Below are 14,109 nucleotides of genomic sequence, written 5' to 3'. Positions count from 1 at the left end.
ATTAACAAGGATAACCATGAAATATTCAAATAAATGCTTCAAAATAAATAAAAAAGAGCAATACAGGCTTGACAGCTTTTGACACGTGTAACAAACCAACCAACTGAAAATAACATGATTAGATGAATATTAATTTATGTTGAACAGCTTGATTATAATACCCAGTAAGGAGAGTAAAACTCACTCGAGTGTCTCCCGGTGGTCCCGGCCTTCCCTGTAGAGAGTAAAATATTAATATGGTGACTCTTGCTCTTTAATTTATCATTAGAGAGCATGACAAGAAAAACTGTGATTCTGTTATGTGAGCACAGAGCATGACTGGCCCTTTAAATACTGAATTTGTCTTAAAAAAAAAAACTATCATAAAAATAAAATCATCATTGCTTTTTAATAGCAGCACGTACCAGCTCGCCTTTCTCTCCTTTGTTTCCCTCTGGACCCTGAAAAATATGGGCATTCATTATCAAACGGTATTGACTACTCTCTTCTATTATGGTTTGTAATTCATTGGCTCTCTGGAAGTGCTTTAGAGAAGTATTCATCAAATACTGTCTACAAAATAAAGGAAGCTGCTTACTGGAAACCCTAATTTCCCAGGCTCGCCTTTTCCCCCAGGGTCACCGGGTCGTCCTGGAAGACCGAGAGGGCCCTGACATTGGAGATAAGGAGAAGTGTGAGTGTTATAGACTTTTTGCTTTGAGCTAGAAACATAACTAGTTAGGTAGACAGGATAAAAAAAATTTTAATTGGAAGGGTTAAATTACAAGGCAGATACAGAATATCTGATTTGAACATAGAGAGATGTTAGATGAAGAGTGTAGAAAAAAATTGGGGGAGACAATAAAAGAAAGTTCAAAAGACAGATGGAAAATGTGACTTAGAGGTTTAGAAGAGAGACAATACCTTGACACCTCTCTCTCCAGGTTCTCCTGGTGAACCAGACTGTCCCTGTAACAAAAATATGAATAAATATAACAAAAAACAATCAATGTGTGTGTGTGTGTGGGGGGGGGGGATTTGCATACATTGCAGAGTCCAAATGTGCCTACAAGGATAGTAAAACCTGAAATCATCTGCATTATAAAGACAAAAAAAAAAAAACCCTCAATAATAAACATAATAAATGAAAATCTAAAGGATCTAAAATAATATTAGCTCAGTATACAAACAATAGATGTCAATGGAAAGTCTTCAACATGTATGTGTCTCTCTGTGCTTGTTGTTGATTCTCACCCTCAATCCCATCTCTCCTTTTAGTCCTGGCAGACCCTGAAATCCATTAAAGCAGAAATTGTAATTTAATATGAATGAAGCATTAATTAAAAAGCAAACAATGGGTATTTAATGACAAAGTAACCCTTCTATCTCTAATATCCTTAGTGCAATGATGCATACATAGCACACACACGCTGACATATACACACACTCCCATACTTCTAGTATCAGTCACTCTGGGCACTCGATTTACTTACATCTTTACCTCTTAGTCCTGGAGAACCAGGGTTGCCTGAGAAACCCATCTCCCCTTTCTCTCCTTTGGACCCATCGCCACCCTGGACACAATCAAAGGAAGTGTTCATGTAAATGATCCGTGTTTCACTTCATCTTTTATTCACACTCTTTGCTAGATATTCACAATCACTGTTGTTTTCTTACAGAATTTCACAGGTATTAAAATACAAGAGTGTAAATGTTAGTATAATAAACTTACTTTAGGCCCAGGTTTCCCTGATAATCCAACATTACCCTGCATTAAAAAAAAAGGGACAGAATAGTCTACATAGTCTAAAATAATATTTTTTTTATGATAATAATTTTGGCTAATCCTTTTTTTGTCTAATATAATTTATGAACAAATGTGGACTTTTACTTGTATTTGCAATATTTATACAATATATACTGTTTTACTGTATTTTGATCAAATAAATACAACCTTTGTGAGCATAAGAGACTTTTTTCAAAAACATCAACTAATCTTACCGACCCCAAACTTTTAAACAGTATATTTCATATACGGCTTATAAAATTAATGTGTGGACATTTTTTCAGTTTTCTGCATTGTGTCCTGTGGTTAGAAGTGTACACTTTTCTACAGGCCAACCTACAAGCCTCATAAACACTCACTCTTTCTCCGCTCTCTCCTTTGGGACCAGGCTGACCGGGGATTCCGAATCCAGGACTGCCCTTCAAAAACCCAGAAGACAACCAATCAGTACATTCAGACTGGCAGCTAATCAATACATACAATTAACTGTACTTTCACATCCAAAACGGCAAACATACACCCACCTTTTCACCTTTATCACCTTGATCTCCTTTGATTCCTTGTGGTCCTGGTGGCCCAACTTGTCCAACATCCCCCTTTACACACAGCCCAGGGGGAAAAAAGATAACCTAGCTTAAATATCTCTGCTTATGACCGTTTGAAATAATATGAAACCAACCAACAACCAATATGACAGGTGTCCTCAAGCTCAGTTTGGTATATCTTTTTTAAATCTTCACTTAAGACTTATCTTTTTGAAACGGCTTATGGTCTGGAGTAAATGCTGTTAAATATTTGATAATGTGTGATGTTATCTTTGTCATAATTTGTGATTTGTTTTATATGGTTAGTTGTTTTATGCATTTTATTTTTTTATTTTGTACAGCACTTTGGTCGACACTGTCGTTATTAAATGTGCTATATAAATCAATAAAACTAAACTAAACTAAACTAAACTATCTAGAAGCATCACTTAAAAACTTCTAATGAAATGCACCAATCATATAGTTATATCGTTCTGCAAGTGAACGGCGTATTATTGTACCATCTAAAAGAGGCACAAAATCACTTTCACAGACTTTTTCATTAACTGTTCCCTCCTGGTGGAATGACCTGCCCAACTCAATCCGAGCAGCTGAGTCCTTAACCATCTTCAAGAAACGACTAAAAACACATCTGTTCCACCTTTATTTGACCCTCTAACTCTAACACTTTCTATTCTATTTTAATTCTACTTTATCTATATTTATATTTTTTAATTTTTTACTTTGTAAGTCGCTTTGGATAAAAGCGTCTGCTAAATGACTAAATGTAAATGTAAATATAGATTTTACCCCTGGAGTGTTTTGGGACTTTGCAAACGGTATTTTTTGCCTTTGTGTGTTCATTGACAAGCAGACCTGGGGGAGCTCTTAGTTTCATATTGGCGCTCATGGCAGTAATTAACCATGTTTAAGCTGTCCAAGTGCTGGTTTTCATCAATGCAGTTGAGGAAAACCCAAGGGTAAATAACTGTCAGATTTAATTCATGAGCTGGGATGTAATACACAAAGGTGACCTGGCTTTGGTGCAGAAAGTTGTTCACATATTTTTATTTGAAAGCAATTCTTGATTATCTTACCCTGGCACCCTTTTTCCCAGGAGGACCGAGTATCTGTGAAATGTGAGGGGAATTATTAGCAATACTCTATTCTTAACCAAAAACGTGTTAGACGAGACACAATTCTGGGACATCAGTTTTACCCCTTTAGCTGGGTCACCGGGAGGACCACGCTGCCCCTGTGAATCAAACACAGAAATACAAATCCCACACTGTTCAATTGTAGACAGCTATAAGTGCTGATGTGATAAACTGCATACATTTACATGCATTAATTGACTACATATAATCGACGCTCAATGTGAGATCAAATAAATTTACATCACAGGGCAAATAAACGGTAGGTTCTGAAACATTGGCTGATTGCATTGCTGTATGTTTGATTATACACACTTTTTTTCAAGTGTAGTTGAAATAAGTTAAACTCGTTATTTAGAAGGGGATGTCCACAAAGTTTGGGCAGTGTAGTTTATTAGAAGTATTAGGTTTGGTTAAATGAAGAAAATAGTTTAGATTCACCTCATCACCCTTTCGTCCAGCAGCTCCAGGGAAGCCCTAAAGTTTAAAAAGAGAAAGTAAACTTTCCCTCTAATCACTGCAAAAATTATGAAATTAGTATTCAGCAAATATGAATGACCTCAGGTGCATTGAGAGATGTTAGATCTAGTGTGGGCTCTCTGAGAGCATCTTTTAACATTTTATCATGCCATAGTGTTTCTGAGGGATAATGAGGAGTCGAATCGTTGGAGAGTGTCCTTGATCTCCTCTCTGAAGCCTTGGGTTTAATAATGACTGCAGAAGATACATTTGAAACTAACTGAAAATCTGAATTGCCAGAGATGGGCACACAGTGGCAAGGCTGCATGTGAAGGATATAATATAGTATTTCTTAATGTTTAATGCGTATAATTCTCTCGCCGTCTCATTATTAGGTGGAAACACCATTCAGATGTTTCTCTTTTTAATCAGGTCGATAATGGATCCTTAGCTTTGATGTGTATTTTGGAGTCCATCACTGGCCAGAGAGCAGCGAGGAGGCGTTTTTCCTTTTTCTTAATCGACTTTCGATTTCCCCAGAGATCTACAGCTCATCCTTGCTCTTGATAGAATTTGGACAGCACCATACAGAGTGGAAAAGTTTGAAGAGCGAACAAACGAATAAGGATTTGACTTTTTAACAAAGCATTTGTGAAGTGCAGTGATATAAATCCATTAACTGGTTCATCACACATCTGACCTTTTCCAACAGTTGCTATTTATATCTTTCAGGGAAGTGAACAGGTAAAAGTTATGGACTTACTGCAACTCCTGGAGGCCCGATAGGACCAATTTCCCCACGTTCACCCTGTCAAACAAAGCAAGTTGTTGATTAGGCTGAGGGATTTATTATTTGTAGTTTATGTAATTGAAAACAAATGTCAGGTGTCAAATAATACCCACATGCAAAAATAATGCACCATCAGACAGCCATTATTGTAAAATAAGCATGAGAAGATGGTCAAGTCTTGTATCATCCTGAACAGGTTTATGTTGTGATAATGACCAGCTGACTATTCATTATCCAACTTATAACATGACTGTTTACCAAATATACAAATCAATGAATATGAAATATTGATTTGAGTCGAGATTATACTATTATGTGAGAGGAAAGAGCCAGAGGAGTGATACAAGAGATTTCAAACTTTCCCAGTAAAATATACACTTAAGTATCATAAAACATAAAACAGAATGACAGAATTGACCAATTAGAATCAAATGTTTCAGAGAGCATCTTTTAATTAAGAAGAAGCATCCTATGATTATGTTTAGTGCATTTGATGTTTAAAAACATTCCATATTTCAATGATGAAACAAAATTCTGACCTGATCTGAACTGACTGTACATTTTTGAGCATGTTGAAAAGTCAAGTAGGATGTATTATGGATCAGGCTATTAAACACAGAGCAGCAGCAGCACTAGACAAAAGCACTGACTTGACGTGATTGATTTATTTTTTATTTTGGAGAAAGAGCAAATCGGTTAAATAAAACAGAGCAGTAAGAAAGTCATGTGCCTGACTAAATTGTGTAAAATCATACCTTGTCTCCTTGATCTCCTTTAAGACCCTTTTTCCCCTAAACAGACAAAAACACAACAACAGTGAAACACCCGTCCATTATGAAGTACTTAACATTTCTTAAACAAAATGGCATCTAAGTTTGACATCTGTTAAAAGGTTCATGTTGATTCTCTGTGGAAGACATAATTTAACAGCACAAATTGAAAGACGAAAAACTTTGATGTGAAATGGTTGTGTATAGTTTGACAAACCCGAAGCCCTGTGATCCCTTGGACTCCTTGGTTTCCTGCTTGGCCCTTTGGATGAATATGGAAACTGCAAATTACACATTGCACAAGACAATTGTCTTTTACTCTGCTCCATTGATTTTAAATACAACACACTTACATTTGGGCCTTGTAGTCCTGTATTACCCTGAAAAATTAATTAGCACTGACTTAATAATTACCCTTAAGATTTTTCACAGGGGAACATACATAAGTTTAATGAAATACTAATATGATTGTGCTTTGAGTAAATCAGAAATATGTACCTTTTCTCCTTTTGGCCCAGGTGGACCTTGAACACCCTGAATTCCGATACCTTCCTCTCCCTTTATGATTAACACAAAAGAAATTCAATCAAACAGCCAGCTGCACTAATTTTAGCTCTATGCAGTCCTGACAGAGAGGGAAGGGCAATTTTTACAGCTCTCCGAACAATGAGACTTATAAAAAGATAGCAGGCAGATGAGCAGAGAGATTTAATTTATGCATCTTGGGCAAGCTGTAGAAAGTCATTGCTTAAAATAGCTTTTAGACCACTGCTGAAAGTACAAAATGAAATATGAAACTGATTTAGATTTTCTCAAACCTTCTCCCCCTTCTGACCAGGAAGTCCTGGAAGTCCATCCACTCCCACTGGTCCTGGTACACCTGGTAGACCCTAGAAAAACTCATCCACATGATTTAATCACTTATTTCATTTTTGACATTTTAAAATACAACCTACTAAATGGCTCACATTCAAGAAAATTGGCGAACATTGCTAAGTACATTTGTAAAAAAAATAATTACATATAAATTAAACAGGAAATTCAGAAATAGTATTTAAGCAAATTATCTGTTTTATTTATTTACAACTTCGAAAAAAATTATTTGAGGTATACGTATAGCTGTTTCTACATATTAATCTAGGATAGTAACAGTATTTGCATTTTTAGTATTAGTACTTTCAAATCAAATAAAAATAAATAATACACAGAGTAGCTTTAAGAGACTAACTCCTAAAGCATGCACTAACATTACTTCCATGCTCCCCCTTTTCTCCGTTGGGTCCTGGTTTTCCACGTGGCCCCTGAAGAGTGTGAGAAGCATTATAAACATACATTAATAACTTATTTTGCATGTATACTTTATATAAAATGTTAAATGGTAAAATGTTCCTTGAACAGTAGATGACTTACTTTCGAACCAGATTCCCCAGTCTCGCCCTAAGAGGAAGTAAAATACCATTAAATTACTGTAAATACCACACATATTGCATGTTACTTTGAGTATGGACTCGTATTGTTAACTTACACGGTGCATTGAAACGAAATCTTATTTACATACAGTAAATACTTCTAATATTTCATACAAACCTTAACAGAGAGTCCAGGAGAGCCCGGAGGCCCAGGCAAACCAGAGAGTCCTGGAGGACCTGATACCCCAGGGACCCCTGAAGCACCTGGGGGACCCTTTTAATTAAGGACGGGGAAACATTTAAATACAATGAACAATTTCAGCAGATTTGTTGCTAAGCTGCATATTTTGCAAACTAAATAGTTTAATACAGTTGTATACTGTAGTATGACAAGCACTTACAGAGGATCCAGGTTCTCCTTTACGTCCTGGAAGAACCTCCATACCACCCATAACATAGCCTGGCTCGCCCTACATGAAGAAAAAAAAAGGTCAACTTGATTAAAAAAAAATATATATATATAAATAAATAAAATAAAACCACCATACAACATATCAAATGCTTGTCAATGACTAAACTTACTCTCTCTCCTCTCTGTCCTTTCAGTCCAGTATTACCAGGTGGCCCCTGAGATTGTGAAAAAGAGATATAGGAAGAGATGTAAAGAAAAAGTTGGTCTGATAGTCATGAGACACAGTCATTTTCACAATCATGCCAAGTATCAAATTGTTCAGAACGTGAGACATCTAATAAAACTTTAAAAGAAAGTGGGGGCAAATACTCTATGCCGAATAGCCATAATCATTCCTCATTACTCCCTCTGTGAATCACTCAAAGATAATTGCAGCTTTCCCAATTCTCCTGCTAAGATATACAAAGGGTTAGGACATTGCGTACACGTTTTAAACGAGTGAACTAACTACCATTTCCAGAATATATCGATTTAAATATCACCACCTACACTGTTTTTTATATAGTGAGATGTAAAAGAGACACTTACCATGTCACCAGGAATTCCAGGTGCCCCCTGAATCAGATTAAGATATTGTTTATGCACATTAACAACTGTAATATTCTTAATACTCAACAATAATCTTCTTGATAAGCTACATTTGCTACATATTTTGCCACATTAAACTGAATTTTGATCCTTCTTTTACCCTTTGTCCAGGAGAACCAGGGGGTCCAGTTCTACCTGGTCGCCCTGGTAACCCTGGGATGCCATCCGTTCCGGGAAGACCCTGATGAAAGGGTGCAGAGCGGGAATAATACAGGCAAAAGCATTTTAATTAGTACAATCTTATATAATATACACAAATACACAGAAATTGTTTGATACTCCTCATATATAACAGAACATCTTCAGTGCACATTTTACTTTGAAATCAAATATAGAGCAATATGAATCCACGCATTCACATCGATACATATCACAAAAATAAATAAGGAAGCATCTATAACAATGCTGATCTTGTTAGCAAGACCTGTCACATTTAATTTGTTATTCAAATGAGTCCCTTTGATATGACAAGCGCTTTCATGTGTCGCCTTCTCAAAGAGATAACAGGAAGAAAAAAAGCAAAGTATGAATAGTACGGAGACAGATCTGTGATATTAATAATTAGATTTAATCCTTTAATCTACTAAAACAACAACCGAGTCATAAAAACAATCTCATCATTAACAGAACGGCTCGGTTCAAATATTAAATGCTCCAGTAATTAACATACACGTCAACATGTATTTATGAAGAGGATGGAGGTGTTTTATTTATGTTTAAGTTTGTGTTGTGGAACGGCATAAGCACTTCAGATGTTAGATGTACTCACCCGTTCACCCTTCTCCCCTTTGACCTTTAGAGAGAATGAGTCATAATGCCCCTGGCCTTGCTTGAGTCGCTATGTCGGAAAAACATTAAAAAAATAAATAAAAAATACTCTTAAAACAATGCTGCACGAAAGATTTTTATATTTTCTGAAGACAATGTGTGTGCAAAACTAGTGTTGTAATAGTTAACTAAAACTAAGACTATTAAAAACATTCTTGTTATCTGAAATAAGCTATACTGTAAATATTATACCTAAAATTTAATGATAATGGGAAATGTTGACAACTAAGTGAAAAAAGTATAAGCACTAAAACTATTAACAAAAAATAAATATAATGCTGAGATAAAAATAAATAAATAATATTTAGAAATCAAAAATCAAAAACAAATAAACATGACAAAAGCACGTAACAAAATTACTAAAAATTTAACTAAAATAAAAAAATTAAAAAAATACATATGAATAAAAGCTTTAAATGTAAATGGGACTTTTTACCCCAATCTATCATCTATCATGCCAATATCATTAAGTTAATTGGTAAGAAATGTTTTAGTTAAGTGTACGGTAAGTTAAACACTTAGTATGTAGTTATCGTTCTGAATGGGCCTTTAGGACTAAGGGTTTGCTTAAACCCCTAAGTATGAGTAATAATAATACCGATGTTACCTTAGTAAACACCCCTAACAAAGAGAGAAAGACTGTGTGTCAGAGTTCAAACAGAATTATGAGGTGAGGAAAAAGCAGTCAGCAACTGTCTAACATACCAGGCCTCCATGACCAAATCCATCGCCCTGCAGTGGAGAAATTAGATATAATCATATCATCAGTTATAATTATTTGGTCAATAACACACAGTAACACAATAGCTACTTACCTTCTCTCCTTTCTGACCCTGTGAACAACAACAAACTGGGAATGAGGATTCATATAAGCCATGGTGTGACAGCTGTAGTGAGGATGTAGAGGAAGTGTTTACCTTGCAGCTAAGAGGACAGGGCCCTTCTGGTTTACTGAGAGCTTCCGGGTCATCTGTAGGTGTATCCAGTTGAGCAGACTAGGACAAAGACAAATACAAATCTGATTTATGCAGTATGTATTGTGAAAATAATACCCATAATTCCACTCGGATCTAAACGGCCCACCTCATCGTGTTGTTTGAACTCTGATTGTAAGGCCTCGCTACAGATGCTGCTGATAAACTCTCTCTCGATGGTCGGAAGATCGTCGAAATAACTGGCGAAGAAGATGTTCTTGTAAGTGGTGGGAGAGGCGATGGTCCTCAGCTCCTCAATATCTGCATGAGCAATGCCGATGGCCAACACACTGACACCTAACACACAAATACACCAAAAACTGACGTTTATTATTTATTAAGCCTTATACTAAGGTGTCACTAAAGCATGGTGTAGAGCAAGTAGTAAATATACTACTTAAAATGCCTCTCAGAATTTTAGGGTCAGTATGCTTTTTATTTTTTGAAAGAAAATTTATACTTTTATCCAGGAAGGACACATTAAATTGATCAAAAGTTAAAATAAAAACATTTAACAAACAATAATAAAAAATCTAATTCAAATAAATGTTGTTATTTTGAACTTTCTATTCATCAAAGATTCTGTAAAATTTGTATTTGTATCACAGTTTCTTCAAATATATTAAGCAGCACAACTGTTTTATATTGTGACAATGATAAGAAATGTTTCTTGTGCACCAAAACAGCATATTAAAATGATTTCGGAAGGATCATGTGACACTGAAGACACTGGAGAAATTTAGCTTTGCCATCACAGGAATGAATTACATTTCAAAATACCTTAAAACAGAAATCAACTGAAGCTTGTTTCCATTACAAAAAATAAAAAAATGGCGAATTTATCTCAATTTTTTTCACAATTCATAGTTTATATCTCACAAATTGCAAATTATAAACTTAATAAAACGAGTTTACATCTCACAATTCTGACTTTTTTTCTCTGAATTCTGAATTTAACCGAATTGCGAGAGAAAAAAAAGTCAGAGTTGTGAGATATAAACTCAGAATAATGTTTCTAATTGTTTAGTTTTTTTATCCCATGGTGGAAACAAGCTTCCAAAGCAAACAGTTCTTTTAAATGGTAATTAAATTGTAATTGTTTTTTTTTACTATATTTTTGATCTGAAATGTAGGCTTGGTGAGCCTTGGTTTTTTCAAAAACATGAAACAAATCTTACTGACCCCAAACTTTTGAATAGCACTGTATATTTAGTCATATATGAACATTTGTCTGTTTTCTGCATTGCAGTCAATATCACTCACCCAGAGCATGTGCTATCCTGGACGGCGGCTCTACGTCATCCTGTGCTGTCCCGTCTGTCAGTAACACTAACACATGAGGGACTTCCTGTCTCATACCCAAAGACTCCTGAAACATCTCCCTAAGGACATAGCTGATCCCACGACCTACACACACATTCACAACCATCACATTTCAGATCTGATATCACCCTAATATTTGTCATTAACAATTTTTGACCTTTGAATGTGTATGTGCACCTGTTTTTGTGTTCCCCCCTCCATAGTGGACTTTGCGGAGTGCTCTCAAAACAGAGTTACGGTCTTTGTGAGTGTTAAAGTTGAACTCGATCCTGGGCTGATCACTGTAGTGAACTACTGCTATCTAAGGCAAGTTAATGAGATGGTTTAGTTCACGCTTACAGCATTAGATGTCTGATCAGAGTGAATGATTTTGTGCTCATCATGAGACTATTGATTCAGTGACTAAGACAAAGAATGATCCCGAATGAGGTAGAAAGCCTTTAATTGAATATAGTGCATTAGCATGTCCTACCTGTGTTCCTTTAGGTCCTATAAAGGGGAAGTACGTGACAATTCTAAACAGGAAATCCTTCAGCTTCCCAAAGTTACTAGTACCAATGCTCCAGGATTCATCAACCAGAAACACAATATCTGCCTTCACCCTGCCACAAACTAATAGACAGAAGCACACAATTCATTCACATGGTATAGGTTTACATTGTGTAGACAGTGCAGTAAAATTTCTACACTTGGAGATTCAGTTAATGGGATAGTTCAACCAAAAATTAAAATTCTGACTCTCATGTCATTCCAAATCAATATGACTTTCTTAATTCTGTGTTTTTTGTCCATAGAATGGAAGTCAATGGTCTCCAAAACGGATTGGTGAATAATGTTCCTCAAAATATCTTTATAGTCAGACAGGTTTGGAACATGAGGATTAGGATATTTGAAATTCATGGGAAATTATACTTTTAAAGGGTTCATATAATGGGAAATCAATGATTAGTAGTTTATTTGTGTGGTATATTTCAGCACAGACGTAAAGGTGACATAATGTTACGCCTGTTAGAGAGTCAAATTTCACATGCAAAATGGGCATTTACAAATTCAAAAAGGCAAAACAATGAAAACAGCCTGTTTTATTCTAAGGGTCATTGAGAGGGTGGGAAAAGGGCATGAAAACTAAACAATGAATGTTTCTGGTGCATAAAACCTTAAATCACATTTTAAATGGATATCAGGGAAAATATCTAAAATGCAAAGCATGATATAAACGCCTTAAAATATAACTTCAGCAGAAGTTTTTACATTTTAAGTTGAAAAAACTGACTGAGACCAAATTGAATCTGAATGACCTGGTCCAGGTGGAGGTGTCTCGACGGACAGGGTGGTTTGGTCATTAACTGTGGTGACTCTGGTCAGTGCTGAAGCCGTTTGGCCAATGGTGATCTGAGGCCTCACAGCGAGTCTCTGAGTGGTGGTGGGTGTGCTGGGGGCTTTGACCACCGGGGTGCGAGCGTTTCTGGTTGTGGTGTGGAGGGAAGGGTAATTGATTTTGGTATTAGCAGAGACAGGGGCCGGCGTGGGGCTCTGAACAGGAATGAGATGAGGAGTTCCCACTGTAAGACAATCACAAAAAGTCCTGAGCACAAACAAACCAGTTTTACTTTTACTATACACCACTGTTAAAAGGTTTGGAGTCTCTTATGCTCACCAAGGCTGCATTTATTTGATCCAAAATAGAGTATAAACAGTAATATTGCGAAATGTTGATATGCTAAAAATATATGAAAAAAGTAATGTAATTTATTCCTGTGATAGAAAAGCTGAATTTTCAGCAGCCATTACTCCAATCTTCAGTGTCACATGACTCTCAGAAATCATTCTAATATGCTGATCTGCTGCTCAAGAAACATTTTTTATTATTATCAATGTTGACAATGTTTGTTCTGCTTAATATTTTTATTGAAACCATGATAATTTTTTAAAATATCAAAAGTTCAGCTTTTTATTTTAAATAGAAATCATTTGTTACATTATACATTTATTTACTATCACTTTTGATCAATTTAACGTGCCCTTGCTGAATAAATGTATTCATTAAAAAAAAAACTTACTGCTGACCCCAAACTACTGAACAGGACTGTGTTTTATAAATACATACACTTTTACATAATGAACAGCACAAAGACAGACTCTTTTATGACCAGAGAACATAATTTACAACAGATGTGTCTAATACATCAATCGTGCCTTACAATATAAGTGCAACATTTAAAAAGCTATAATTTTAATGATATTTGCAGAGATAAGGCCTTACAGATCCTTTTAGTGATAGTTGTGACCGGACCCTCCACTTCCCCATAAAGTGGTCTGATGGAAAATAAATAGGTTCTGCCATACAGGAGATCTCTGATCTTATAGGAGGTGAAGCCAGAGCTCAGCAGATCAGAGGAGATGTCCACCTCTACACAGAACGTGAAGAGAGACATTTGCATTAGGACAAAATAATGTCAGCATCAATGTGACAAAACAGGTGTAGGAAACAAAAAACTGGAACATCTCGGAGAGTCTACTGACTGCAAAATCACTCGAAATTTTTACAGATTTCAGATGTGTCAACCGCTTTGATCAGTTTAAAACATTTCAAGGACACAGCGAGTTCCAGAATCTGAATTCTGTGTTTTATGTGTCAAAAGCTAAAATAAAAGTCCACCTTTAAATTCCTCATAACCTTCATGTTCATGCAAAGCACACCATTAGGCCCTGTTGATGTCATCAAGATAACATGAATGAATCACAGATCTCTTCATGACATTATCTACGCTGTCTATTCTCTTCTTTTTTATGTCTCGCATATCAGACAAAACGGCTTTTGTGAGAGGAACTCTTATTACTAGAGCTTATCTGAAATTAGTTTTCCCTGCTATATAGCAACACTCATTAACAAATGAATGGTCAGCCTCATTGTTCTAAGCCATCTGAGCAGCGCTAGAGCCTAAAGCCAAGTTAATCTACTGTAATAAAATAATATATGATATTAAAACAATCCCTTTTTTTTTGCACATCTCCATTACCATCGATTATACAGAATATAATTTATATATATA

The 14,109-nt window shown here is 35.7% G+C and overlaps 1 protein-coding gene across 2 annotated transcripts in view; it reads right to left on the bottom strand.

Moving 5' to 3' along the window:
• The window catches only part of LOC107744879 (collagen alpha-1(VII) chain-like), a 49,901-nt gene that overhangs the window by 9,294 nt on the left and 26,498 nt on the right, over window positions 1-14,109 (bottom strand). For both annotated transcript variants that reach the window (XM_016558695.1, XM_016558696.1), the window contains exons 20-54: window positions 13,320-13,466; window positions 12,355-12,618; window positions 11,529-11,668; window positions 11,234-11,357; window positions 10,997-11,140; window positions 9,843-10,030; window positions 9,677-9,754; window positions 9,575-9,592; window positions 9,465-9,491; window positions 8,701-8,769; window positions 8,032-8,112; window positions 7,872-7,898; window positions 7,454-7,498; window positions 7,273-7,341; window positions 7,050-7,145; window positions 6,873-6,899; window positions 6,710-6,763; window positions 6,281-6,352; window positions 5,961-6,020; window positions 5,816-5,842; window positions 5,680-5,724; window positions 5,448-5,483; window positions 4,666-4,710; window positions 3,885-3,920; window positions 3,509-3,544; window positions 3,387-3,419; window positions 2,290-2,361; window positions 2,125-2,184; window positions 1,712-1,747; window positions 1,473-1,553; window positions 1,234-1,269; window positions 904-948; window positions 578-649; window positions 405-440; window positions 185-214 (exon numbers count right to left, since the gene is read on the bottom strand). In XM_016558695.1, the coding sequence (XP_016414181.1) occupies window positions 185-214; window positions 405-440; window positions 578-649; window positions 904-948; window positions 1,234-1,269; window positions 1,473-1,553; window positions 1,712-1,747; window positions 2,125-2,184; window positions 2,290-2,361; window positions 3,387-3,419; window positions 3,509-3,544; window positions 3,885-3,920; window positions 4,666-4,710; window positions 5,448-5,483; window positions 5,680-5,724; window positions 5,816-5,842; window positions 5,961-6,020; window positions 6,281-6,352; window positions 6,710-6,763; window positions 6,873-6,899; window positions 7,050-7,145; window positions 7,273-7,341; window positions 7,454-7,498; window positions 7,872-7,898; window positions 8,032-8,112; window positions 8,701-8,769; window positions 9,465-9,491; window positions 9,575-9,592; window positions 9,677-9,754; window positions 9,843-10,030; window positions 10,997-11,140; window positions 11,234-11,357; window positions 11,529-11,668; window positions 12,355-12,618; window positions 13,320-13,466 (2,456 nt within the window). The remainder of the gene's footprint in view (window positions 1-184; window positions 215-404; window positions 441-577; window positions 650-903; window positions 949-1,233; window positions 1,270-1,472; window positions 1,554-1,711; window positions 1,748-2,124; window positions 2,185-2,289; window positions 2,362-3,386; window positions 3,420-3,508; window positions 3,545-3,884; window positions 3,921-4,665; window positions 4,711-5,447; window positions 5,484-5,679; window positions 5,725-5,815; window positions 5,843-5,960; window positions 6,021-6,280; window positions 6,353-6,709; window positions 6,764-6,872; window positions 6,900-7,049; window positions 7,146-7,272; window positions 7,342-7,453; window positions 7,499-7,871; window positions 7,899-8,031; window positions 8,113-8,700; window positions 8,770-9,464; window positions 9,492-9,574; window positions 9,593-9,676; window positions 9,755-9,842; window positions 10,031-10,996; window positions 11,141-11,233; window positions 11,358-11,528; window positions 11,669-12,354; window positions 12,619-13,319; window positions 13,467-14,109) is intronic.

This window comes from Sinocyclocheilus rhinocerous, unplaced genomic scaffold (genome assembly GCF_001515625.1).
Source record: "Sinocyclocheilus rhinocerous isolate Xijiao unplaced genomic scaffold, SAMN03320098_v1.1 scaffold258, whole genome shotgun sequence".
Lineage (NCBI taxonomy): Eukaryota > Metazoa > Chordata > Actinopteri > Cypriniformes > Cyprinidae > Sinocyclocheilus > Sinocyclocheilus rhinocerous.
This window is presented reverse-complemented; position numbering and strand designations above follow the sequence as displayed.